Genomic DNA, 26,947 nt, shown 5'->3' with positions numbered 1-26,947 from the left:
GGGCTGGATAAAGTGCTCGGATGGGGATCTTGCCTCAAAGAGGGATGCATTGTTGGGTGTCCTACCAGTTTGTGCTTTTACACCGCATATTCTCGTCACCGCGAGGGCGTTGCCTATCCATCAACGTGGCAGTTGGACAAGGACTTTCCCTCTCCAGTACTCTACTACAGTTCTAAACCCCTCCTGGTCTTGATCCAGAAACTCTTCGGGTATGTCTTGTTTCCATTGTTCCTTGAATAATACAGCAGTGAAATGGGATTCTTGTACGATTGTGGACAACCAAGGTTTCCTTCTTACCAGGTATTTCGCCTGGATAGGCCGAAAAAGACCTACATTTCATGACCTGCACGTTATCAATTGTGCGTTATGGTCAGTATGGGCATCAGCCAAAGCCAATATGCGTTAGACTTCGACTAATTAAGGTACATTGGACATGGGGAACTGGAACTTACTGGAGCGGGAGAGTTAAGCCTCGGGATGAGGATGCACAAGGTCTCTTGATCCCTGCAATTTCTCATGGATTAGAAGTCTCGATGGGATTGAGTTCTGTGATGCAACCACACGCTGTCAAGCCTCCCTTGCAATTATTTTGGTAATACTGTATTTTCATCCAGCATTTTTTCTTTTCCTGTCTCGCCAGACTTTACGACACCAAGCTCCGACATGGTACTGGAAACCTTGATTACATGGAGTGACCCAGGTGTGTTTTATCCTGGCCCAGTGAGATGCATCATACCTCAAGAGGGGAGATATCCGCTGGAGTACATATAAGCCTCACGATGCCCCAGGATTCCCATCACTCTCCTCCCTCGCTCTTCTCCATCCATTGGTGCCGTGGACAACATATCTCACAAATTAAGGGACTCCTTCGCTACGGTTCCTCTAATTGACTCCTTTCGTTTCTATTTGTTTATCCACGCATCAATTGAAAAGCTATTACCCCACGCTTCCTTCTTTTGAGTGATTCAAAATGAAGTCGGTTATTGTCTGGTTGCCGTTGGCCACCGTGGCCCTTGGTGCTGCCATTAAACGGGGCGATAGCTATGGAGGTGACTACAACAACTGTCACGGCGACGACTGTGGCAGCTGGCCCGGCAAGGGAGGTGAATGGCCTGGCAAGGGAGGTGAATGGCCCGGAAAAGGAGGTGAATGGCCCGGCAAGCATCCTCACTGGACGAAGACGCCTGAATATCCTTCTCCTCCTACTGAGTATCCTTCTCCTACTGAGTACCCATCTCCAACGGAGTATCCATCTCCATCGGAAACGACTACGTGTGAGACTCCAGTGCCTACCTACTCTTCTCCCCCGGAGACTACTGAGTATCCATCGCCAACTTGGTCTACTGAGTACCCTTCTCCAACTGAGTCCACCGAGACTCCAGTGCCAACGTACCCTTCTCCAACTGAATCCACGGAGACGCCAGTGCCAACTGAGTCCACTGAGACGCCAGTGCCAACCTACCCGTCTCCAACTGAATCCACTGAGACGCCAGTGCCTACTTACCCGTCTCCAACTGAATCCACGGAGACGCCAGTGCCAACTTACCCGTCGCCAACTGAATCCACTGAGACGCCAGTGCCTACTTACCCGTCTCCAACTGAATCCACCGAGACGCCAGTGCCAACTTACCCGTCGCCAACTGAATCCACTGAGACGCCAGTGCCAACTTACCCGTCGCCAACTGAGTCCACCGAGACGCCAGTGCCAACCTACCCATCTCCAACTGAGTCCACCGAGACGCCAGTGCCAACCTATCCTACCTCAGGAACCGTGAACCCTACTGAGAGCACACCGGTGCCAACTTACCCGTCTCCAACTGAGTCTACCGAGACCCCAGTGCCAACCTATCCTTCTCCAACAGGTTCGACTCTCACCAATACCGTGACGGAGACATACACCAGCATTAGCTGCCCAGGTAAGTTACTTAATTCACCGTTGTGAATTATTTGAGAATGAATATGCTGATAATATATTAGTCACCACGGAGACCCAGACTACTGGAACTGAGACTCACATCACCACTCGAACTGAGACCAGCACCATGACCTTCACCACTACCACCATCTCTGAGACTGTTGTCCCTCCACCAGAGACTTCTGGTACCGTTGCACCAACTGAGAGTGTTCCTCAGCCAACCGAGACGCCAGCTCCAACTGAGACGCCAGTTCCAACTGAGACGCCAGTTCCAACTGAGACGCCAGTTCCAACTGAGACGCCAGTTCCAACTGAGACGCCAGTTCCAACTGAGACGCCAGTTCCAACTGAGACTCCAGTCCCAACCGAGACTCCAGTCCCAACCGAGACTCCAGTCCCAACCGAGACGCCAGCTCCAACTGAGACTCCAGCTCCAACTGAGACGCCAGCTCCAACTGAGACGCCAGCTCCCACTGAGACTCCAGTTCCAACTGAGACTCCAGTTCCAACAGAGACTCCAGTTCCAACAGAGACTCCAGTCCCAACCGAGACTCCAGTTCCAACTGAGACTCCAGTTCCAACTGAGACGCCAGTTCCAACAGAGACGCCAGTTCCCACTGAGACGCCAGTTCCAACAGAGACGCCAGTTCCCACTGAGACGCCAGTTCCCACTGAGACTCCAGTTCCAACTGAGACTCCTGCTCCCACTGAGACTCCTGCTCCCACTGAGACTCCTGCTCCCACTGAGACTCCTGCTCCCACTGAGACTCCTGCTCCCACTGAGACTCCTGCTCCCACTGAGAGTCCTGCTCCCACTGAGACTCCAGCACCAACCAGCCCAACCCCAGTGCAACCACCAATCTACACTGGTATGGCTACCCGTACCAAGAACACCGGGCTCTCTGCCCTGATGGCTATCGGCGTTGCCATGGTACTGGCATGAGCAATATTGTTTCTTTAATAATCCTCCATGTCGTTTTCTATTCTAATTGACCAGACACTCATTTCTTCAAAGATACATCCCGTCCACATTTACCGTTTTAATTTTAATTTCATAATTGGCAGCAGTAGTTGGAAGGGGTCACGGTAGAGTGACGAACAATTGGAATGATTTCACCCATGTTATTGCACCTTGCCTATCTATCAATTTTTTGTTCAAATCGAATCGACTAAACATTGGACGGTTGGAGATTTGCAGGGACAGCTTCCTGAGGCAGGGAATACCCCTGTTGAAGAACCCCCTTTCATTTTCTGCGAATAGAAATCATGGGGAGCGAACTTTAACCTTTTGAAAACAACGACTGCTCTCTTCACATTGAGTTATTACATTAAAAGTGTTTTTCGGCAGCAGTGTCAAGATCTGTTTTCTTGTGTTTGAGCTTAACATTGTAAAATACGACGTTAAATTCAAAAAGACCGGTTCGTCACTGATGCTGTTCTTGTTCTTAACCTTTTTCTTCCTCGCCGCATTCAATGTTGCAATTTGATATATCACGTCACACCCATGGACCCATTGACCCCTTTATTTAGAACTTGGTTGTCGATTGAGTTTTGGGCGGTAGTTCCGATGCACTGCATATCACAACGTAGTATTCTATTCGCCACTCGAATTGCAGGTAACTACCGCTTGCCTCCAACGGTAGGAATTAATCTATCATCACAGCATTGTCATGAGTATGAGCGAAGACGATGTTCTTGTGCTAAACTGCATATGCGGTGTTTGAACAATGAATATGAATATCCTGCTATTATGTGGTTATGAAATTATGTGTGATATAAACTTCATCACCATCACACACGCCTTCGATCCAAATCAATATTGCAACCAAGGGGTTTATCTAGGTACGACGGCAACTGCACCGCTTGGTCCACTCTCAGGTGGGCGTAATGGGAATACTCGGTGGCCCATGCCCTGTTCTGACCCTGGCTGCCTGTAGAATTTACAATGTAGGAAATGTCAGCTTTTAAATATGGACAGCATATCTCCAGCTAGTTACCGTAGCATCTTGCTGATCTTTGTCCCACGAGGAGAAATGGACTGCTAGCTAGCAAGCGACTAACATCGACCGCCCAATAAAACTGACTGCTACGTAGAAGGACGCATGTCATGCCGCGGTGACAGGCTTCCAAGAATGCTCTGCCTTCTTCCAGCAGGACGCTTGTGAAAGGGGCATATCAAAGCCTAACTCCGGACTTCTATGCGGTAGGGTCCTGTGGTTGGTGGGCGATAAGGGTATGCCTACTTAGTTATACTGTGAATGCGCCCTGCTAGCCGTCGACGTCCACTTTCAGGCAGAGTTCGTCAAATGATCGTTCCCGATACTCTCGTATCAACCATCTTGTATTTCTTGGATTGAAGCTCAAGTTGAAGCTCGAGAAATGAAGCTCAACAAATGAAGCTCGAGAATGGACGTTGATATCAGGAACGATATTGATTACATAACCATGGATAAACAATATTCCATAACTCTAACCACGTGATACAATCCAGCCAAGACCAGAGTGCAAACATGCCCGAAACGGAATGTTTGCCTTGTCTGTCCAAGAAGCTCGAGTCCGTCTGCGGTTTATGATGCCAAAGTGTCCTCATCGCGGATTTATCTTCTCTACAGTCATTCAAGGGCCAAGGCAGCTGTTTTCAATTTGATGATTTTCCGAGGGCCTAGCTGATACTATAGACGTGTCCTCTTCATTTCTTATTCGCCCCAGTGGCGCTGGTTCTCGCTGTAGTTTGAACGCAACATCTAGTTTGCCTTCCCACTAACTGTACACCGTTTATCTTCCACGCTCTCTACTTTCTTTCATGAAGCGATAACGAACCTACCACCATTAGCAAGACACTGACCTATTGTATTTATGTCTTTCTGCTTTGATTCCTAAGGTATGGCTTCATTCCATTGGGCTTAACCACCCGCGAGGTATATCCCGTCATTAACAGGCAGTTGCTTCTTAGATCTAGACTTAATACCACCACATCGTTTTCTGCCCCGGGTTTCTTTCACAATGACGTCACCTGGACGGCGAAGAACTGGGAGGAGAGCTTCACTTTTCTATATAATATGTTCTGTGGCTCTTGTTTCCGTGCTTCTCGCCGGGGTGCCCGCAGTCGCTGCGGCTTCCGTTGGCTCTGGCGTCCTCGGAATCGACCTCGGGACGGAATACATAAAGGCTGTTTTGGTCAAGCCTGGAATACCATTCGAGATAGTTTTAACTAAGGATTCCAAGAGAAAGGAAGCCGCCGTCGTCGCATTCAAACCAGCCCGTGAAGCCAGCCCTACGTTCCCCGAAAGATTTTACGGTGGCGATGCGAGTTCACTTGCCGCTAGATTTCCGGATGATGTCTACGCGAATTTGAAATCACTTCTAGGGGTCCCTATGGCCAGTGGAATTCAAGGATCAGGATCGGAGGGTGAAAACCTGGTCGAGATCTACAGGCAGCGCTACCCTGCACTCAACATTGAAGCGCCATCAAGCGGGCGAGGGACCGTTGGATTCAAGAGCAACAAAGTTGGAGAAAAGGACGGACAGGAACCGTTCTTAGTCGAAGAATTGTTGTCGATGCAGTTGAAACAGGTCAAGGCCAATGCAGAAGCATTAGGTGGAAAGGGGACCAACATCAAAAATGTTGCCATTACTTTCCCACCATTCTATACCGCTGAGGAAAAACGGAGTGTGGAGTTGGCTGCAGAGTTGGCTGGCCTGAACATCGTCTCCATGGTTAGTGACGGCATGGCCGTCGGTATCAACTATGCGACATCCCGAACTTTCCCCAACGTCTCCGACGGGAAGAAGCCTGAGTACCATGTTGTTTTCGATGTGGGTGCCGGTTCCACTAGCGCAAGCGTTCTTAAGTTCCAGGGCCGTACTGTGAAGGATGTTGGAAAATTCAACAAAACCATCCAGGAAGTGCATGTTGTAGGAACGGCCTGGGATAAGACCCTGGGCGGCGATCTACTTAACCACTTGATCGTGAATGATATGGTTGAGAAATTCATGGGAACAAAGAAATTAGGGGGAGATGTGGCAGTCTCGCAAGTCAAGGCCCATGGAAAGACCATGGCGAAATTGTGGAAAGACGCCGAGCGTGTTCGCCAAGTTTTGAGTGCGAACACCGAGACAACTGTCTCCTTCGAGAATCTGTACCAGGAGGATGTCAACTTCAAATATGCCCTATCAAGGTCGGAGTTCGAAAAGCTAGCCGAGAAGTACGCGCAGCACATCAATGTTCCATTGACCGAGGCACTTGCTGCCGCAGGGCTTAAGATTGATGATATTGAATCTGTGATTCTTCATGGTGGCGCAACCCGGACTCCATTTGTCAAGCAAACGCTCGAGAGGTCTACCAATGGGAAGGTTAGGACAAATGTCAACGCAGATGAAGCTGCTGTGTTCGGTGCCGCTTTCAAGGCAGCCTCCCTTAGCCCATCCTTCCGAGTCAAGGAGATCCGAATGAACGATACTCCAGGCTACGCTGTCAATATGAGATGGAAATCCGGAGAGAAAGAGAAACAACAGAAGCTCTTCACTCCTTACTCTGAAATCGGCGCAGTGAAGCATTTGACTGTGAAAAATCTAGAGGATTTTACTCTCAAATTTTCTCAACTTTTTACGCGCAACGGCGATTCAGTTGAAGCCCCTATCCTCGAGGCTCAAACGGCAAACTTGACCGCGTCCTCTGCAAAACTCAAAGATGACTTCGGTTGCGCTCCTGTTAACATCACTACCAAGATCTCAGTGAGACTGAATCCTTCGAACGGAATTCCAGAAGTAGTGGGTGGATCTGTCAGTTGTGAGGTGCAAAATGAAAAGAAGGGAGTCGTTGAGGATGTGAAGGAATTCTTTGGCCTTGGGTCGAAGAAATCCGGTCAAGAACCTCTAGAGGAGACTGGAGAAGCTATTGATTTAGACGCCTCTTCTTCCTCGACATCCACTACGTCATCGGCCAGTTCGGCTTCTTCTGCGACTGGAACGACCTCCTCCAGCTCTTCGAAGGAAACTGAAAAGGCCACCAAAGAAGTCAAAACTAGAGTCGAATCCATTTCTCTTGCCTTTACTTCCACTGTATTGGGGGTTCCACCTCTAACCGCTGAAGAGATGAAGCGTATTAAAGACCGCCTTGCAGCATTTGATGCATCCGATCTTTCTCGTGTTCACCGTGAAGAAACCTTCAATGAGCTCGAATCATTTATTTACAAGGCCCGCGATTGGCTCGACGACGAGGCATTTACCAAAGCTTCCACCAAGGACTTCCTCAAACAGCTGGAAGAAAAGGTTACTGCCTCGGGTGACTGGCTTCATGAGGACGGCTCCGATGCTGGGATCAAGGAATTAAAGGACAAACTGCGCGACTTGAAGGACTTCGTTGGCCCAGTTATTCAACGAAAGACTGAGAGTGCCACCCGGCCTAGGAAAGTTGAGGCACTGAAGGGGAGCCTTGATAGTGCAAAAATGCTAATAGAAATTATGGAATCCCAAATTAAGGCTGAGGAGAGCCTGTTCTCTTCGTCTTTGTCTGCTTTCGAGGCCGCCGCTACCGAGTCATTATCTAGCTCAACCGATACCGATTCATCCGCTACATCCACAACTTCGACCCCGGCGGCCTCCCCATCCGAGGATCCTGATAACTTGGATGAGGACAACTTCTCCTCTGAGCCATCATCTTCAACTTCGACCGCACCTGCTGTCAAACCTACTCTTTCCTACTCGCTTTACACTCCAGAAGACCTTTCTGCAGCCTCCAAACTCCTCGAATCAACCACCACCTGGCTTGATGCCAAGATTGAAGAACAGAACAAGCTCAGCGAACACGAAGACCCAGTTCTATCAACCGCAGAAATCGACGTCAAGCTCAAGGAAATCGAAAAGGTGTTATCCGCAATCCTAACGAAACAAAGGCGACCAAACAGCGGGCCCAAGTCAGGGGGAAAAAAGAAGAGCAACGGAAAAGATAAAGCAAAAAGCCAAAAGTCGAAGTCGAAGTCAAAGACAAAGTCGAAGGGCAAGCCAAAGACCACTGGAACCATCGTGTCGCAGAAAATAAGGGAGACCCCAACGAGCAAGACAGCCAGCACCAAAGATGAATTGTAATCATGCATATATGGACTTATACATTTCCATTTTGTCTTTCCCCTTTTGTCATAATTAGCAGATTTCCAGTCCCCTCCCCTCTCACCTTAGACTTTTTATACTAGGAACAATGATAAATGAGTAGAGTTTGCGGCTTGTCCTTTGAACTGCGTCAAAGTGGTGACTAAGCCGGGCTCTTCCCTGGCTTTAAACCTTATCGCAACAGCATCGCGCCTGCGCTTAACTTAATGTTAGCTACCACCTGCTACGGAGAACTGTTATTGATATTAGAGATATATCGTCGAGTTTCTTTGTGACCATCGGCTCTCTGTGTTTTATATGACCACCGTCCTCTCTAGGTTTCTAACACTATCTTCGAAGCCATGGCAATGCGGGGTCAATTCTCCGAATGCCTTGATAACGAGCCGGGAGCCTGCAAGCCAAGATTATGCTAATGTATGAATACTAGGGACCCGAGATACTCTCGTCAAACAAAACCCATCATGACTCAATGGATACGACATGCATTTCTTCCTCGGAGATTATGGTCATATCACGGACTTTGGCTAAGTCCGGAAGCTAGGAAGAACCATTTTTCACGAGCACGGCAAGGTTCCATATACCTGAAGAATAGATTGACGACAATAGTACGGAGTATGAGGAAAGATATTGTTCATGATAACGACACGGTATAAGGAAAGAGATCATTTATGAACTTGAAGCTTGCCTATTGCCAAATTTCTTCATCGATGTCGTCATGTCTGCGGAAGAAATGCGATTATGCTGATAAAAGCAGAATAACCTTAATAAGACATCCTTGACTAGCTTTAAAGGTCTTCGTGATTCTGTTAAGGCTAGTGGAGCTTCCAGGTCGTTGATTTATAATAATTCAAATTTTTATTTTTTTGACATTCTGAGCTTGACCCACCTGCGGATAATTGCTGACAAAACCGTCCACTTCCCTGAGAAATGGCACGATATGGAATGTTTCGGCTGCACCAATGATGTTTCGAGCCAGAATCATTTTACCTGTGCGTGAATGGATTCATCAATCCACGGTCATGGAGTTGTACCGTTTTTCGGAGACTTATGTTATATCCGGATACTGTTGAGTCATTATCAAATATGGCATTGACTACAAATTGCGCTACATGCCCATGGAGTGGTGATATTGATTCATTTCGCTCTCGTTGCTTAGCTTGCAATAGCTAGGCTTAACATCTCCTGTTACCTTACAATGGATACTCCAGTGCAATCCTCTGGCCAGGCCAGCGGCCGGGCTTCGGTCTACTCCTTGGATCGTCCTCTAACGAACAATTTTGATAACTCCGAGAAAGCCGCTGCTGACGATGGACACACGTCGATCCCATCGAGAGTCCATGGGTGGAAGGTGAGTACGGAATCAATGGCTTTGGCTTCCATAGTACTCACGGATTTTATAGTGGTTCATCGTCTGCTGTGTGCTCTACTCTTCGACATTTCTCTATGGACTTGACACGACCATTGTGGCAGATGTTCAGGTGCCCATAGTAGAGAGATTCGGGTCCGTTGAGAAACTGAGTTGGCTTGGAACCGCCTTCCCTCTGGGTTCAGTTGCAACGATTCTTCCAATGTAAGCTTGCTGACAAAATTTACCATACTCAATCGGCTAACAATAAAAGTGGTGCACTCTATAACATATTTGACATAAAATATGTGTATATCATTTCACTTGCTTTGTTCGAAGGAGGAAGTGCTCTATGCGGGGGCGCCCCTAGCATGGACTCATTGATAGTAGGCCGGGTGATGGCTGGGATCGGTGGATGTGGAATGTACCTTGGGTATGTGTTGACGCACCTGGACAAATGGATTGATTTGCTGATGCACACCTAGTGTTCTCAATTACATCGCAATCTTCACTACCCTACGAAGGCGCCCTGTATATATGGGCATGACGGGAATAGTTTGGGGATCAGGTGCTATTCTTGGCCCGGTGATAGGAGGCTCCTTTGCGGACAGTTCTGCAACCTGGAGATGGGTAAGTTCGGCCGGTCGTCATAATTTTGTGCCTGTCTAACGATAATAGGCATTCTATATCAATCTAGTTCTCGCCGCTGTCGCTGTGCCAGCACTTTTCCTGCTTGTTCCAAGGCACAAGTCATCCCCAGATGTCCCCGTTCTCTCTAAACTTAAGGAACTCGATATCATAGGAATGATTCTTAACGGCGGAATCTACTTTCTATGGGTTCTCGCCCTCACCTTCGCCGGGGTAACTTGGAAATGGAATGACGGACGCATAATAGCGCTCTTTGTCCTATTCGGCATTACACTGATAGCCTTTGTTGTCCAGCAGTACTTCTCCCTCTTCACCACCGTTGCTCGCCGCGCATTCCCAGGACAATTTCTCAAGCGGCGATCCTTGATAATCCTTTATATCAGTACATGCTGTTCCAACTCGGCATTTTTCGTTGGCGCCTATTACATTCCTCTATTCTTCCAGTTCAGTCGTGGTGATACCGCCATCGCCGCCGCAGTGCGACTCCTACCGTTCGTGATGGTAACCATAACAACCATCATGCTAAGCGGAGCCCTAATGCCAGTGTTCGGCTACTATATGCCCTGGTACTTTATCAGCGGGGCCTTCTTGGTTGCTGGTTCATCCCTCATGTATACCGTCGACGCTCACACTCCCGCTGCCAATATATATGGGTATTCTGTTCTGCTTGCTATTGGGGCTGGCGCGACAGCGCAAGCAGCCTACAGTGTCGCAGCAGCAAAAGTGAAGGGATCAGAAGTGAACCATGCAGTGACATTCATCAACCTTGCCCAGCTTGGAGCAACAGTTCTCTGTCTTGCCATCTCAGGAGCCATTTTTCAAAACCTAGCACTTCGAAATCTCGAATCTGCTCTTTCTGGGTATGGCGATTACTCGAGGTCGCAGCTTATTTCTGCGATTGCGGGTGCAAAAAGCGATATTCTCCAAAATGGGTCACCAGAAGTTAAAGACGCTGCAATTAACGCCATTGTTCATGCAATGAGGAACGTTTACGTTTCCCTTATCGCTGCTGGTGCACTAGAGATGGTGACATCATTATTCCTTAAGCGAGAGAAGTTGTTTATGAAGATGGAGGCTGTCGGGTGATTGATGTTTTATATGTAAAAGTCTCAATAAACGGCGAATAGTATGATTGTTGGTACTAAGGAGGCGAATAAATGGAGGATTAAACAGTATAGATAAATAATATAGGGATACATATGGAACCAAAAACGAAAATCAGAGACGCATTAGTTAGTGTAAAATCTCGCATAATATCTAGAGTATCATCACATCATTATTCATAGTTCTTGTATGTTCTTGCATTGCCAACTTCGTTTGCCTTCGGTTCGTGCACTACTAATATACTAGGGCTATCATCATGGGAATCGGATCTAGGATCGCCGTAGCCATGATTACCCAGCTTAGTCTATGCCCTGCCCACCTATGGCTCATTGCTGGGATCTTTATGGTACTTAATGCTGTGGGTGAAGTCAACCTTCAATTGGGGGTCGGCATGACGATGATATCATTTGGGTTGTCGTGAGTTTCGTGTTCTTCTTGACCTTCGGCCAAAACAAAGGGAGCCTCCTCAACACTCTGTATTGGTTTATCATGGTTTGAATGCGGGCTATCAGGGCTCGTAGCTCGGGCTTGGCTCTCTTTGAATCGCTCATTTGCAGCCCGGATCATAGTATCTCTCTGCTCCTTGGTCCAGTCTCGTAGGTTTCGATATGCAGATGCCCCCTCCCGGAATGTGTTTATGTTATTGGTCATTGAGTAGGAACATAGGGCGGTCATGATGTACTCGGGCCGACTATCCTTATCTTTAGAGCCGACTATGTGGGTTGTATATAGCTTGAGGGTGCCAGTCTGATATGTCGATGTAATGGTATAGGCATTGCTATCATAGGATGGCCTGGGTTGCTTATATGACTGAAGGGCATATATGCCTCGGGCTCCAAACGCGCCGTCATAGCAAGCTTGTCTCATGGCGACAATAGGGGTTCCGTCCGGGCCTTTCGCCTCTAAGAAAAAGTTGGGTGCGAGCGGGAGATCGTCCTGCTTTGAAGGAACGATACTGCTGCTGAGTTCTTCACGGATTTTGGGATGAAGTTGATGGGGCCGTGCACCAAAGAAATGATCAGGCTTTGGGATAACAAGTGATCCATCTGTTAAGGGGCTAAGGTTGGTAAATTGGTAGTCCCTTCCACGACATTTCGAGCGACCCCCGTCGCCATCAATTATTGGTATGACGGAAGCGATAATGTCTACCTCTTTGGATACCAGCTGATCTTCTCGTTTAAACATACGAAAGTCGTCCTTTGTGAAATTTGTAGGTGAAAGAGAGCGCCGTTGTCGCGTCAGTATGGCATTAATTTCATCCCAATTTTTTGGCTCAGCGGGGCTGTCGCCATCATCATACTCGTGCCCATCCGGGTAAACACCACTGTCAATCAGGTGTTGTTGGAAATTCCGACTATAGGCTGTTGTGCTTGTAGACTTTGTGGTGGTTGTCTTGGAAGAATTCGTAGTAGCTTTGGTATTGGCAGTAGCGCTGGTAGAGCTTGACAAGGCAACGGATTTGGCACGGCGTCTCTTAATGCGCGAGGAGGTAGAGCTTGAATCGTTGCTGCTTGTTGTTGATTTATTGGATCCCATGATTAAGTAAGGGACCTGTGAGTCCTTACACTAAATAGAAAAAAAACATCAGTAAAAGCGCTATTTTGAGACGGTAATAACGTACATTTCTAAGGTCCCTTAAGTCTGGGCCGCCGCGTCTGGCAAGATATTTTATTTCCTTCAGGCACTCGGCTGTGCACTTGCGTATGAGATTAGGGGCAGGTATAACAGTTCCACAGCGTTTCTTTAATTGGGTAGAGAACTGGCGAGTAACCGGTCGTTGCTGTTGACCCTCTTGCGGCGATGTTTTGATTCTGGTCCTCCGATCTAGCTCCCGTAAAGCGTCCTTGGTAAGCCAGATTTTAGATAGGCTATCCCAATAGCAGGATGGGTTAATCTGCCGCCGCTTTGGCTGCTGCTGGACTTGCTCTTGCTTGGGGTACCGCCGCTTGAGGGATTGGTGATGGGTGGCCCGGCTAGACATCTGGTCTGGTTTATATAGCTCGTTTCCAGGCAGCAAAAGAACGTGTTGAGGCAAAGCGGGGGCTTGGATCGCATGAATATTTGGAATTCAATGCGACTGAAACGGAGGGGCTGTCAGCTGCATTCTTCAAACGCCAGGTTTGAACATTGAGAGGGCAGTGATTGGGTATGCCTTGCTCAGAGAGAGCTGGATGAAGTGAAATGTTGAACCCGTTCGTTAATCAATGCGAAATGAAAGGATAGCAGTTGCGCAGACGGTGCAAGGCTTAGATTGTGGAACTCCTTCTGCCTTCTCTCGACCAGGGGCGCGTAAATAATTGACATCAAGAAGATCAATGCTATGCGGCTTATGATGTTATGCGCCGTGCGACGTCGCGACGAAAGTTTACACGTGACACGACCGGCAGCTATAAATAACGCTTATGCTTATGTCATTTTGATACTCCATGTTTATTGGCTAATTTTGGCCGCCCGGCGGATCGGCCCGTATATCACGTGAAATATTTCTTCAGCCGCATCCACCAATCAGGGTCACCCGGAGTTCGGATTATATATATACCAGACTTAGTAATCATGCTTATATCAACTGAAATGTCCGGCACGAGCTGCCTTTTTTCCGCAGTTCAGGGCATCTCGAGCCGAAGGCTTCCCCTTGTGGTCGTCTATAAAAGGGCAACGACTTCTCCCTCGCCCGCCTAAACATCCTCCAGCAAGCAACATCCAGCAACACCCAGCACCAGGCAGCACCGGGCAGAGAATAGTCGCCTTTCCCTGATACCCAGCGACCTCGCACTTCTGCACCTGGTGCCCTGCTCTCTCTGCTACCTTGATATATCATGATGCGTTCTTGCTGAGTTGATGTGATGTGATGCCGCGCTGATATATATGATGCCTCTGTGATGCCGCCGTGATGTCGATGTGATGGACGTTGATGGGGTGTAGCCTCTACCCTTACATGCCTTGTCCCTCGCCGTGGCTTAGCCCCTATGCCAACACTTGGTCCCCCCAACCTGCGCCATGACGGCTAGTACAACGCTATCTTCCCCCGCAACCGTCATGATTCCAAATCGATGTGCCCACTCATTACGATGGCATTTTCCCTAGTTTACGGGGACACCACTAGGTCGGTTGCCCAACCAAACGGAAACTGAAGCCGAAACTTGTTCCCTCTGCCTGTCCGCGCGGCTCAGGCAGAGGTAGCACGGAACGTCGGATCTCCAGTGATCCGGATATCAGTCTTTCTCCTTTGTCTTCTGGTTTTTCTGCAGAAATTCAGTAAACCGGGAAGCATCCTTGCATCCGTTTCCATGATACCGACCGGAAGCAAATCAAAAAGGCCGAATGCTATGACGGGGCGCAGTGCTTTCAGCTTTGTTTTTGACAGCTACCCTTTTCGTAGACGAGCTCTGAACGGCAGTTGGTCGTTGTGCTCCCTCTGCCTGTAGGACGGCCGTTGAATATTTAAATCCCCAGTCCCATCCGCAATTTTTTGTCTCATTCTACTATCCCATGTTCAATCAGAATTGACTCTGAGTAAAAATTAAGAAACAAATTTCCCCATACCAAAACTTGGTTATTCTGCTATTTTACCCCTTGAGATGAAGCAATTTTGCCTTGTCCTGGCTGCTGCCACTGTCGCTCTACTTGGATCCGCCAGTTCCAAGCCCACCGAGAATGCTGGCCCAACTGACGGTAAGTCGTTTCCCCATTGCCAACGGTTCCATGCTCCAAACCTGACCGTCTGTCTCTGTACCACTTTAGGACAAGTCCTTAACTACGCTCTCACTCTCGAGCATCTCGAGGCTACCTTTTACAAAGATGGCTTGAAAAATTACACGCACGAACAGTTCATCGCGGCTGGATTCCATGATCCATTTTATGAGAACCTTCAGACGGTGGCATCGGACGAACAGACTCACGTCGAGTTTCTCACCAAGGCTTTGGCCGGTGTGTATCTCTTCTATCCGTTTCATTCTGTCGTTTCTATAGCTAACTAGCCGGGAAGCTGCTGGTGCCACTCCGGTAGAGGCATGTCAATACTCATTCCCAGCAACTGACGTTAAATCCTTCGTTGCACTCGCCAATGTCTTGGAAGGTAAATAGCCACTCGACTGACTTACCGAAGGGCTTCACCTTGTTATTGGTGGCTGACATGTTTTGTACAGGAGTTGGCGTTAGCGCATATCTCGGAGCAGCCGGGTTTATCATGGACAAAAAGTACTTGACGGCAGCAGGCAGTATTCTCACGGTTGAAGCTCGTCATAGTGCATACATCAGGGCGACACATGGACAAGTTCCTTTCGCCCAGGCCTTTGATAGCCCTCTCGGTCTCAACGAGGTCTTCACTCTTGCTTCTCCTTTCTTCGCAAGCTGCCCACCAAACAACCCAAAGCTCCCTGTCAAAGCATTTCCATCGCTCTCTGTGAGCCCAGCTGGTTCTGTGGTGGCTGGATCAAGTGTTACCCTTACCCCTGGCGCAATGTTCGATGCTGGACATGGCGATATCCATGCAGCCTTTATCACTGTCACCGGTCCCATATTTGTGCCCTTTAAGCATACCGATTCCATGTTCACCCTCGAGATCCCTAGCACTGTTGCTGGCCAGAGCTATGTCGTGTTGACTTCGAGCAACTCGACAGTGAGCGATGATAATGTTCTCGCGGGCCCTGCTATTATCGAAGTAAGTCCATTGTCCATGGGCCACCCCTATGTCTAGTACACCTGTATATGGGTTGAACTATATTAGCTCTATTGCATTGAATGAATATATTCTATATTTTGTTTTCTGTTGTATTTCTATTGCTAACAATTCATTTAAGATCGGTACCAAAACGACCAACAACTCGATGACCGCCCCAACAAGCACGATGAACCCATCCATGAGCGCCTCCCCATCTACCACTGGACCTGCAGAATTCCCTGGTTTCGCTCTACGTCTTGGGACCAACCTGGAGAGAGTAGCCATGGGCATGGTCGTAGTTATTGCTGCGTTGATATAGTTTACTCCCTCCACACAGGGACCACAGATATAGTACATACCTAGTTATAATTACACACTTTTATCTACCTTACTATCTACACTATTTCTACGTGAGTCTGACTCAAATATGTACACCAAAGGGATGAGGCCTATCTTATCGTAACACCACGTGACCAGATAGCTGCAGGTACATGCGACGAAGCACCAAGTTTGGTGGGGGTTGGTGGGAGTCACTTTTGACCATCGACAACTTCTCTGCGCTCCCACCTGTGCTTTATTTATCTGGATACACCAGGCAGAGCAAGGCATGATGGATACGCCCACAGAGCTACCGGTCAGGCCAAAGCCCGTTGACGAGAACAAGCCGGCTGAAGAACAGAACCCCGCCGCCGAACAGAAGCCACCAAAAGAAAAGAAGCCAAAGGAGAAGAAGCCCAAAGAGAAGAAGCCAAAGCCTCCGAAAGCTCCCTCTGAAGCGAAACGCGCAGCTCCCGCCGTCAATGATCCCGATGCGATGTTCAAGGTCGGGTTCCTCGCGGATGTGTACAAAGAGAGACCACTAGAAGAAACCGTCAACAAACAAGTGGTCACACGTTTCCCGCCAGAGCCAAACGGTTATCTTCACATCGGCCACAGCAAGGCTATGACTATCAACTTTGAATTCGCAAATTACTATGGCGGACAGTGCTATTTGCGGTTCGACGACTCCAACCCAAAGGGCGAGGAAGAACGATACTGCGAGAGCATCAAGGACATCGTCAGCTGGCTGGGCTTCACACCTGTCAAGATTACTCATACAAGCGACTATTTCGACCAGCTATATGAGCTCGCTGAGAAGTTGATTCTGAAGGATAAAGCTTACGTCTGTCACTGCACAGGTAAGGGGGACAATGTTCGATCATATCAACATCTGTTGCTGACCTATTCTTAGATAGCGAGATCAAGGCCCAGCGTGGTGCGGATGATACCTCAGACAAAAAGGGTAATGAAAGATTCGCCTGTGCCCACCGCGATCGTCCCACATCCGAATCTCTCAACGAATTCCGCGCAATGCGAGATGGCAAATACCGAGCTCGAGAAGCCGCACTCCGCTTGAAGCAAGACCTGGAGAACCCAAATCCTCAAATGTGGGATCTGTTTGCGTATCGAGTTGTTGAAACGGACGATGGCAACTTTGCCAAACATTTGCAGACAGGAGACAAGTGGAAAATATATCCAACGTACGAATATTGCCATTGTGTTTGTGATAGCATTGAGGGTATCACCCACTCGCTCTGCACCACGGAGTTCGAGCTATCGCGTGAGTCTTATGACTGGGTAGTTAACGAGCTCGATATATACAAACCAATGCAAAGAGAGTATGTATATGTTCCAATATTAGGTCCATTAAAATTTCATTTTACTAAACAAATCACAGGTATGGACGCCTAAATATCAACGGCACCATCATGTCGAAGCGGAAGCTCGTCGAGCTCGTCGAAGGTAACGAGCCAAAGGGAGGTAATCGAGGCAAATACGTCAAAGGATGGGATGATCCTCGCCTTTTTACCCTTGTTGGCCTTCGTCGACGTGGAATTCCTCCAGAGGCAATTCTATCCTTTGTAAAAGAGCTCGGTGTTACGAAGGCAAAGACTACGATAGACGTTAAGCGATTGGAACAATCTGTGCGGTCTTATCTGGAAGCAACGGTACCTAGGCTTATGCTTATTCTGGACCCTATTCCTGTGATCATCGACAACCTCCCAGAGGATTACGTCGAGATGATCGAGTTGCCCTTCTCAAAGGATCCAAACCATGGCGTAAGTGCCTTCCTTATCTACGGAAATTACTCTATCAGTTTCGTAGCTGATTGCTGACGCGCATCCCTAGTCTCACTCTGTTCCATTTACCAATACCGTCTACATTGACCGGAGCGACTTTAGGGAGGAAGCCTCAGACAACTTTTACAGACTTGCTCCCGGCGGCTCAGTTGGTCTCCTTAAAGTTCCGTTCCCAATCACGGCCACATCCTTCGAAAAAGACCCCGCCACTGGCCTAGTTACCTCCATCCACGCCAAATACGACAAGCCAGAGGGAGACGACAAGTTCAAGAAGCCCAAAGCGTGAGTTCTTTCCATTTAAACCCATAGATTTCTTCGTTAGCCTTGATATTGACTTGTGTTATTTAGATACATCCAATGGGTTGCTCGCTCCCCCACCCACAACAGCCCTGTCAGCGCTGAAGTGCACAATTTTAACCCTCTCTTCAAGTCGACGAATCCTGCTGGACACTCAGACGGGTTCCTGGCTGATATCAACCCCGACTCCGAAGAGATCCTCCCCAACGCTATTGTAGAGATAGGCTTCCATGAAGTGAAGGAGAGAGCTCCTTGGCCTGCAAATAAGGGCGAGACTAATGCTGACACCCCGTCGCCTGCGTCTGTTCGTTTCCAGGGCATGCGCGTTGCATATTTCTGCGAGGACAGCACTAGCACGCCTGAGAAGATTGTACTTAATAGAATTGTGACTTTGAAAGAGGACGCCGGCAAGGCGTAAATATGTCAATGTATTTGGGTATTGTCATGCTACCTAGGAGGCAAATCATGAAAAGTCGTATCGAATGTTCTTTAATGACATTATTCTATTTTACTTTCTACTATCGACGCTGAAAATGGTGTCGGCATTTCGGCAATTATTATGCCGGAGGCGACTTGCCCCGCCTGACACCTATGCCCGATTGCCGATTCTCGAAGTTGTGTAAACAAAGAGCTCGAGGGAAGATATATGAGACATCCCCATTATAATAAATGCAGGGAGAGCTGTTGGCCATGTAAATGGTGAGAAACCGAGAGTGTGACGGCGTGAGAGTCGTACTGCGTGGGGCCCGCACACAGCATGTCTTCCACTTATATCATTTCTGCTTTTACTTGTAGAAGTGCACTAGAAGGGATTAAAAAATTGACCAAGAGCTTGGATAGGTCATAATACAGCCTCACCGGTCATCAAGGGTAAGGAAGCCTGCCGCTGGTCATTGCTAACTATTTCGAACTTTCTCGTAGTACCTCCGCCGTATAGCTTGCACAAAGTAATTTTCTGTTGTAACTTGTGTAGCGCTGTATAATGAAGAGAGAGAATAGAGAGGACATTACATATCTAGCTATTTGGAGCTCACAGTTTGCATAATGACGATTGGAAATGGAGGGTCATGACGAGCAAGTCAAAATGGCAAATGTCAAAAACCATGTCTGATCATTGTATTTTACGTATCTCGAGTCACCTCCTTAGCGATTGCCATCATCAAAGAGAGAAAGGTGATAATTATAAAAATATATTCAAATCAGTCGTAAACCTATTCCTATTCGTCCAATAATCTTCACACTTGGAAAAAAATCCGTATAATCCTAATCCGTAATTCCAGGTGATAAAGAATGGTAGCACTGACCCCTCCCTTGTCCATCAACAAATGAAATCCAAAGAGTAAAAGAATAAATAGCCATACCTGGTATAGTCTGGCTAAAAGACCGGTAGGTTCTGTCCATATAAAACCCAATCGTTCAATATGGAATGATGGTATGAGCGCCCAGTGGCCCTGATTGTCGATTGTTTCCAATAATAGAAATGTCGTTGCTGTGGTGTATTCTGTAGGACGCCATCCGGTGTAAAGAGAGAAAAAAGGCTGTTTTGCTAGATAGTTGATAATACATGTTCCCGAACGGACTCCGCGGCGACACCAGCTGAAAAAGAATTGCGAGTATACCGTATGATAATGCCTTGTTGTTTATTGCTCGGTTTTGCAAATATAACAATAAATGAATGTGATGACGCTTTCTTCAGCTGATCAGCTCTGCGAGAGGGCGTCTTTGGTCTCTATGGCCACGCTGAGGCTGCCAGTAGCGGAGAGGGTTTAGTTTGGACGAGCTTCTGTGCATCGCAAAGGGGTTATAGTTGTTTGGAGGTGCCGTGGGGGGAAGTCCGCGTTCGTACGCATTCTGTGGAGGGGTGACGAGCATCTCTTCCTCAGTATCAGCGACAGACTGGTGATCAGGCAGGTCTATTCGGAATGTGCTCTGTGACACTTCGACGCTGGGTGCCCTGTCCGGCCGTAGATAGAGACGGAGAAGCTGCCGTCTCTGCAGCTCGGTGTCATCTGGGCCTACATCAGTGGTAGCCCGAGAATTCTTCTGCCGCCGCTGCCGCGAAGAGGTCAAGGACATCCAGTAATCGGAGAAGTAGAAAGCAAAGAAGCCGTAGGCGGCGGTGGAGATGCAGGAGATAGTAACGATGATGATGGACATCATATTTAGTGGGAGTAGGTTCCGCACCAGGATGCTTATGATGACATTGAAAAGCCCGAGAATGGATGAAGTGAAACAGGCGCTGTATATAGTTAGTATATATAGAAACCATATAGTAAGCGGAGAGAAGGAGAAACATACAAGAAGAGCGAGTTGAAGAGATAGATACTCCGGCGCCACCGCACATAGTATAGCGCACTGAGGAGATATGCGAGCGTGAGGAGGATAACGGCAGCTCCCAGAAGCGCATTCTTGTCTGCTCCCAGCTTCACGGAGTTTGGCTCCATCGCGAACGGGAAGAGGAGGAAGCTAGATAGGGCAGACTTGTTAGCGATCTGACGACCAACATCGACGACACCAGATTCATTGGACATGACATACCCGGCGAGCAGCGACCACGCCGAGCCGATGGAGACGACTTTCCAGTACCATGGCAGCTGGTCTCCCAGCAGGCCTAGAGACCGGCCCAGCTCTGAATAGTTACGGGGTGCCATCTTGACCGGGCGTCATCACATCGAGGGAGCGACGAGGAGACACAGCGCGACAGAACGAGAGAGAAGAGGAAGCGCAAACTCGTCGCAGCGCCGGAGCAAGATGGTGAATGCGACGAAGAGGGAGTCCACTGTCTTGTCTCCAGCAGTTGCGTGGCCAGTCGTATTCACAGGCTAACAGGGCTAGTTTCTTATCGCCGGCAGGGTTTAGCAGTCTGCAGGGTGGTGGAGAGGAGCTGAACGGATTCAACGAAGGACTGAGAGCAGCATGAGGATAAAACGAGTGAATGTTGTCGCTGGACTGGAGACTGGAGTCGAGCTGAAGTCGAGAGGGAATACGAGCGAGGAGGAGAGCGAGACGACCAGGAAAAACGACCAGAAGGAGACCAGGAAGACGGAGGAGACAAGAAGGCCGGTAGGGATCGGTAACAATAGCAGAAAAGGAACTAATTACGTCTGGGAATCGCTTCGTCTGCGTCGTCTGCTTTCTTTTCGCCCTAAGCTACGGGGGACGGTCAAGACAAGGCGCTTTCGTCCTTCCTGGGATGCTCCGAAGATGCATGCATCCTGTGAGCCAATCTCCATCATGTACAAGGGGGAGAGACAGAGACAACCCTGGCCGTGGACGCGCGGGTGCAGGCGAGGAGACAGAGCAGCCAGTGTCTCCAAGTGAGTCGGCATCACATCGCATCACAGCTCGTCAAACCGGCGTCCGGTTGACAAAGAAGAGCGCCGTTTCGTTCCATCTTCGGCGTCGTTTATTGTTGTCAGTCGCTGGTATACAAGCCACGGCAGCTCGAACAAAGAGACAACGGAGATACTTGTTCGGATCTGCAGCTAGATGCTACCTTGTCCGTACTCCGTCCTGGTCTGATTCTGTCTCGTGCTCTCGCTTGTGGTATATTTATATCTACAGATTATACGGCAGAGATCAAGAGACTGGTCAACGATGATGATATCGACATCAACTTCGACGTCGTTATGTCGTTGCCACTACTTTCACTAGTTACGCCACATCCGAGATCCTCAACTAGTTACGCCATCAGTCTAACTGGTTGCAGGGAATCTTCGTCATTCAGAGCATTCCAACAGGAGAGAATAGATTGAGACGACACCCACGAAGAATATTGGGCGGAAACCAACAAAAAGGTCGCAGACCAGGGCTAAGCTCTGGTTACATCGGATCCCTGGATAACAAACCCCTGGTACCCCCGTTCAGGTACAACTCAAAGCCCACAGTTCCGCCACCATTTGATGCCCGCCTGGCGCCGTCGGTTTTTTTACGAAAATTATAGCGTCTGATAAGATGAGGGGCTGTTCGGAGAGCGGCTCGTTCTGAATCACCCCTGTCGAGATGGCGCCCTATCATACCTGAGATATACCCGTCAGCTACGTCATTTTCACGACATGTCCTCGTGTCGTCACGGACATCCTTTCTATGGACTGTCAGTTGCCAGAATATGTGAGATAGGCGCGATAGAAGCCTGGATAAAGCACCAATAGTCCGAAAGACCACTCAAGAGCCGTCAGGGGCTGAGATGGTTATCATGGTCAACCGTCCTGAGCTGTTCGAAAAGGCCACTGTTGATTCCGTCAAAGCAGACGACATCCGCCAGGAACGCCGAAATTCTGGCGGTAGCCATAGGAGCTTGTCTGGACCCCAAGTGATCCAGGCCCCGCACTCGGTCAACCCGACGCCCTGGCGCTTGATGTTAGGAGGTTGAGAAGGCAGTGCCCCTGTTTTGGTTGAAACATCTGTAGGTGGCAAGCCTAGCAGTGCGAACGTGCCAATATCGGTATTGACCTTAAGGCCAGCAGCGTCAAAGACAATACTATAAATTGGAGCACCTAGGGTGACTGTTGAGATAAGTTGGCTTGTCTTGATATACCAAAGCTTGACGGTGCCTTCATATGACCCTGACACAAGCCATTTGCCATCTGGTGAAAATTCCACAGATGTAACGTCCCGGGAATAGGTATAAAGTGTTTTGCTACGCTTGCCAGTTGCTATGTCCCAGATGTCGAGATATTCACCCTGTGCCGCGGCCGCAAGCCAACAGTTATCCTGGGAGAATGCAATCGCCGTGGTCCATTGTCCCGGACACTGAAGCGCTGTACTACAGCTGCCTGTGCCTGCCTCGAACAGTGTAATAGTGGCATACTCCCCTACCGCAAGCAAGTCACTATTTGGTGAGAATGCAATGGACCTGACGGTGTCGGAGAATTCGAACTTCCAAAGACAGGTACCTGATGCTATATCCCATGTCTTTATAGTCCGAATGCCTGTAAACACCTGGTTTTCGAACGTCCTAACGTGGGCCCCCGTTTCTACACTCCAGAACTTAATGCGGGTGTAAAACTCTAGTGGGAGTGCAGGTGTTGATAGAAGCTTACTACCATCCGGCGAGAAGATTATCCTCTTGATGAGCGAATTGCTCAAATACGGCTCAAAATAGGGCGGTGTCCTCAGCCTGGACGGCCTACTAATCCTTTCAGATGTAGCTGATATAAGTTGATTACCGTCTGGTGAAAACATAACCAACGTAGGAGTTGTATTATGGCCTTTGAACCCTGTAGTTTTGTTACTTGTAACATCCCAGAGCTTTATAGTAGAATCACCTGACGCCGATTCAAGCAATTTACCGTCCGGCGAGAATGCAACTGAGTTGACAGAATGGGAATGACCTTCAAAAGTCTTGACGCACTCCCCTGTCACAACGTCCCAGAGCTTTATAGAGTTGTCTTCGGAACCCGATGCAAGGTGATTCCCATCTGGCGAGAATGCAACAGTTGTAATATTGTCGCCGTGGCTCCTATCAAACGCAGTAATACAGCTGCCTGTCACTACATCCCATAGCTTGATAGTCCAGTCATCTTGTGGTAATGCGATCAGGCAGTCGTTTGGGGAGAATGCGACTGAGGAATACCCTTCAAAAGTCGGTCTAATATGACTACCTGTTTCTATATCCCAGATCATGGCTGTGCCATCGTATGAGACCGAAGCGAGTCGTTTGCCATCTGATGAAAATGAAATCGAGATAATCGGATCGCTATGACCTGTGAAGGTTTGAATACAGCCTCCGTCGCCATAGCCCAAAGCCTGATAACCGTGTCCTCTGACTGGGCATTGAGTCGTGAACAATGTTCGGATGCGGATGCAAGAAACCTCCCATCAGGCGAGAATGCAACGGCACGAACCCGGCTTTCATGGCCGTCAAATTTCGATATACATATACCAGTCGTCACATCCCAAAGTTGCAGAGTAGGGATGCCGCCTCTATTACTACCTGCAGCTACTATAAGCTGGTCGCCATATGGCGAGAATGCAACAGAGCTGACGTAGCAGATTCTGGCGTCATTCAACAACATTGCATTACCATGAACGTCAAGAGACATAATGCAATCTCCTGTTGCCACATTCCAGAGCTTAACGTCGTATGACGACGCAGTGACAATCTGGCTGCCATCCGGCGAGAATATAGCTATGGGCCCATAGCCGTTAATTCCCTCGAGGGTTTGTATACACGCACTCCAGTCGTCATCTACTCGTGGTAATAAAGTAATCCAAGATGGGAATTGGGACCTGAACAGCTTTCGAACTTCGCTTGCTTCTGGCGCGAATTTAATAGCCGAAGAATAGAGTTGTAGAGGGTACTCATCGATAATCGAGCGGTTGGTAAGGATGCCTCGCTGGGCATCATGTATAAGTACTGATAACCTACTGCTATTTATCTCCTGAAAGGAATTGAATTAGCATGTATATAGCGAATAAAATAGGGTATGCATACATCGAGCAGACTTAACAAATTATCCAGCATACGGACAGTCTCTTTGACTCGTCCTAAGATAGCTAATGCCTCAAGCCAGTGAAGTAGATGGCTAGTGAGGAAGCAGTACACCTGACCGTTGTCCTGAAGCGTGCCGGCGCTCTCCTTTATGTGGTAAACCCAATAGATACAGGCGTATTGAACCTCCGGGGTCAGGCGGCTTTCTATCGTCCGTTGATTTATTTCAGATCGCGGCTTTCCTGGCGCCCCTAGGCTGCAAACATCCATCCTAAGCGAGTTATTTGTTGAAAGTAGTTGGAGGCATTGGGCCGCGAGCATTGCGTGCGTTCCTTGTTCATCCACCCAGAACGGATTCTCATTACGGTGCTTCCGGTCAACTAAGAAGTCACGAAACGAGAGGTGGAATAACTTGATTGGCATGTTGGGGTCACGGGGGATATGCAAGACGGAATGAAGCCCATTTAGCCTTGATTCGATGCTCCTCTGGTGTTTTCCAAGAAGCCGTGCAAGTGATACAGCGGGAAGAGGGTCCGCAAGCATAACTATAGAGCCAACAAGTTCACGGAACCACGTTACCACCTCTGCTTTCCCGGCCTCGCTGCGAGGTTTTAACCCCGACTCATCACGCTCCAGGAGAAGCTGATTTAGAATGGGGAGATATGTCGTGTGCAGCTGGGGTGAGCCACTTGTATTGCTATACCCTAAAAGCTTTTGTAGCTGCTCATCTGGGTCACCACAATATACATCTGAGATGAAATCGCAAGCCGTAGAAGCAAATATAAAGAGTGGCACTGCCCTATCGACAAGTGCTTGAACGCTAGTAGGGTCGGGCCAATCTGGCGGCAGCTCTGATCCTGTGCAAACATCCTCGTTGAAATCAGCCCGAATCTCTTCTAGCTTGAAGGCTAGAAATGTCGATATGTCTTCCGAGATGGTTGACTTGGGAATTTCGTGAAGGATTAAATCTTTGGCAGTAATCCTTTTAAAGCTTCGCCGTATGTGAAACTCGGGTCTACTGGTAACGAAAAACCTCAGGCGGACAGAGGTCACTTCTGTCGATCTTGGCAGAAGACGAACAATGGCTGCAGCGTCTTCTTCCCGGTTGCATTCATCGAGAGCGTCAATCACCACGGATATCAGAGTTGGAAAGCGAGGGATATCTTTGCATTTCTTTAACGGGTCTAGAATGAGTTTCTCAAACTGATCTTTCATGGACTTGTTAACGATAGCCGAGTCCTCCTTGATTGCATATGCAACATGCGGTGCCAAAGAAGGTAACTTTTGAACAAGCTGAGATGAAATGGTAGTGAAAAGCAGGGCTGCTTTGTCCCTGTCACCTTCGCCTTTCTTAAAGAAAAAAGTGGCAACGGCGGCATTGTTCTCGGAGAAATGGGCGGCTACGCTGCGGGCTATCGTGGATTTACCTGTGCCAGCCATTCCTTGCAGCCAAAAGATGCATTTCCCCGCTGGGTCCTCAATCTGCCTGTATATATTGGTAAGAAGATCAACTCGGGTATTAGGATGACACCTGGGGTCATGTTCGTTGGCTTGAGAGTCAAATGTCGCATCTCTAGCCACTGGAAGCGTTGATATAACAAGTTTGAGGTGCATATCGAGAATCTCAATGCTGGAATGCCAGGTTAATTCGTAGGCTCGTCACGAATAGATATAGACATTCTGAGTATTAACACTCACGTTTGATCCACTTGAAGGGCGGAATCAATAGCAGCCTGGTCTTGTTGGAGACCTGTGAATATTCTGGCAGTTTCCTTGCTGCTGAACGGCCATTTCAAGGCCTGTAGGCGGCTTATCGACCATCCTTTGCGGCCACTGGTATTAAGCCTATTTTCCAGCTGCGTAGAGACGTCACTGAGATGCGTCTGGGCGTCATTGAGTGCTTTGCTGAGCTTCTGCGAGGTCCTAAGCTGCTCTCCATTTGGCCCGTGAAGAAGTTCCTGCGCAGCTTCAAGGGTCGTGTTCAGCTGCTCCGCGCGCTCTAGCAGGCCCTTGATCTCAGGCCCGGCATTCTTGACAGACTGGCAATATCTGACACAGAGGCCTATCACTTTGGCACCCAGATCAAGTACTGCGACGATGTTTGCGACGCCCTCCATAGCATCTGCTCGTTGAAGACGATGTGACAAGGTGGTCGTAACAGACGAGAAAAGCGGCGGGGTGATGGTCTTAGCCATAGGACCCAGGGTGTAGGATGCGTTGGTTCCTCTTCCTTGTCCATGACGAATCACGATGACAAGCTGAAGTGATCCTGTTGTACCTCTATCGGTGACTTCTTAGTCCTTGCTGGGTTGAAGTA

The 26,947-nt window shown here is 48.6% G+C and overlaps 7 protein-coding genes across 7 annotated transcripts; 4 read left to right on the top strand and 3 right to left on the bottom strand.

Annotated features, from left to right (window-relative positions):
* Nucleotides 1-970: 970 nt before the first annotated feature.
* GIQ15_03988 (uncharacterized protein) lies at nt 971-2,858 on the top strand (the record flags this gene model as incomplete). The annotated part of the gene is made up of 2 exons (XM_033551405.1): nt 971-1,916; nt 2,446-2,858. The coding sequence occupies 2 exons, from the start codon at nt 971-973 to the stop codon at nt 2,856-2,858; spliced, it is 1,359 nt and encodes a 452-aa protein (XP_033405135.1).
* Nucleotides 2,859-4,918: 2,060 nt separating this feature from the next.
* On the top strand, nt 4,919-8,002 carry GIQ15_03987 (hypoxia up-regulated protein 1; the record flags this gene model as incomplete). Its single annotated transcript, XM_033551404.1, has 1 exon — nt 4,919-8,002. The coding sequence occupies one exon, from the start codon at nt 4,919-4,921 to the stop codon at nt 8,000-8,002; it is 3,084 nt and encodes a 1,027-aa protein (XP_033405134.1).
* Nucleotides 8,003-9,218: 1,216 nt separating this feature from the next.
* On the top strand, nt 9,219-11,102 carry GIQ15_03986 (uncharacterized protein; the record flags this gene model as incomplete). Its single annotated transcript, XM_033551403.1, has 5 exons — nt 9,219-9,371; nt 9,424-9,593; nt 9,643-9,801; nt 9,854-9,998; nt 10,047-11,102. The coding sequence occupies 5 exons, from the start codon at nt 9,219-9,221 to the stop codon at nt 11,100-11,102; spliced, it is 1,683 nt and encodes a 560-aa protein (XP_033405133.1).
* Nucleotides 11,103-11,495: 393 nt separating this feature from the next.
* GIQ15_03985 (uncharacterized protein) lies at nt 11,496-12,656 on the bottom strand (the record flags this gene model as incomplete). Its single annotated transcript, XM_033551402.1, has 1 exon — nt 11,496-12,656. The coding sequence occupies one exon, from the start codon at nt 12,654-12,656 to the stop codon at nt 11,496-11,498; it is 1,161 nt and encodes a 386-aa protein (XP_033405132.1).
* A 2,042-nt stretch (nt 12,657-14,698) lies between these two features.
* GIQ15_03984 (glutaminyl-tRNA synthetase) lies at nt 14,699-18,615 on the top strand (the record flags this gene model as incomplete). Its single annotated transcript, XM_033551401.1, has 10 exons — nt 14,699-14,792; nt 14,862-15,047; nt 15,106-15,195; nt 15,266-15,780; nt 15,920-16,075; nt 16,262-16,958; nt 17,012-17,438; nt 17,498-17,879; nt 17,950-18,182; nt 18,249-18,615. 10 exons carry the CDS (start codon nt 14,699-14,701, stop codon nt 18,613-18,615), a joined length of 3,147 nt encoding a protein of 1,048 aa, XP_033405131.1.
* Nucleotides 18,616-19,889: 1,274 nt separating this feature from the next.
* Nucleotides 19,890-20,848, bottom strand: GIQ15_03983 (uncharacterized protein; the record flags this gene model as incomplete). The annotated part of the gene is made up of 2 exons (XM_033551400.1): nt 19,890-20,436; nt 20,496-20,848. The coding sequence occupies 2 exons, from the start codon at nt 20,846-20,848 to the stop codon at nt 19,890-19,892; spliced, it is 900 nt and encodes a 299-aa protein (XP_033405130.1).
* Nucleotides 20,849-22,361: 1,513 nt separating this feature from the next.
* Nucleotides 22,362-26,825, bottom strand: GIQ15_03982 (vegetative incompatibility protein HET-E-1; the record flags this gene model as incomplete). Its single annotated transcript, XM_033551399.1, has 5 exons — nt 22,362-23,416; nt 24,082-24,327; nt 24,376-24,580; nt 24,634-26,260; nt 26,329-26,825. 5 exons carry the CDS (start codon nt 26,823-26,825, stop codon nt 22,362-22,364), a joined length of 3,630 nt encoding a protein of 1,209 aa, XP_033405129.1.
* Nucleotides 26,826-26,947: the final 122 nt, after the last annotated feature.

Source organism: Arthroderma uncinatum (genome assembly GCF_011692745.1).
Source record: "Arthroderma uncinatum strain CBS 119779 chromosome Unknown scaffold3, whole genome shotgun sequence".
Lineage (NCBI taxonomy): Eukaryota > Fungi > Ascomycota > Eurotiomycetes > Onygenales > Arthrodermataceae > Arthroderma > Arthroderma uncinatum.
This window is presented reverse-complemented; position numbering and strand designations above follow the sequence as displayed.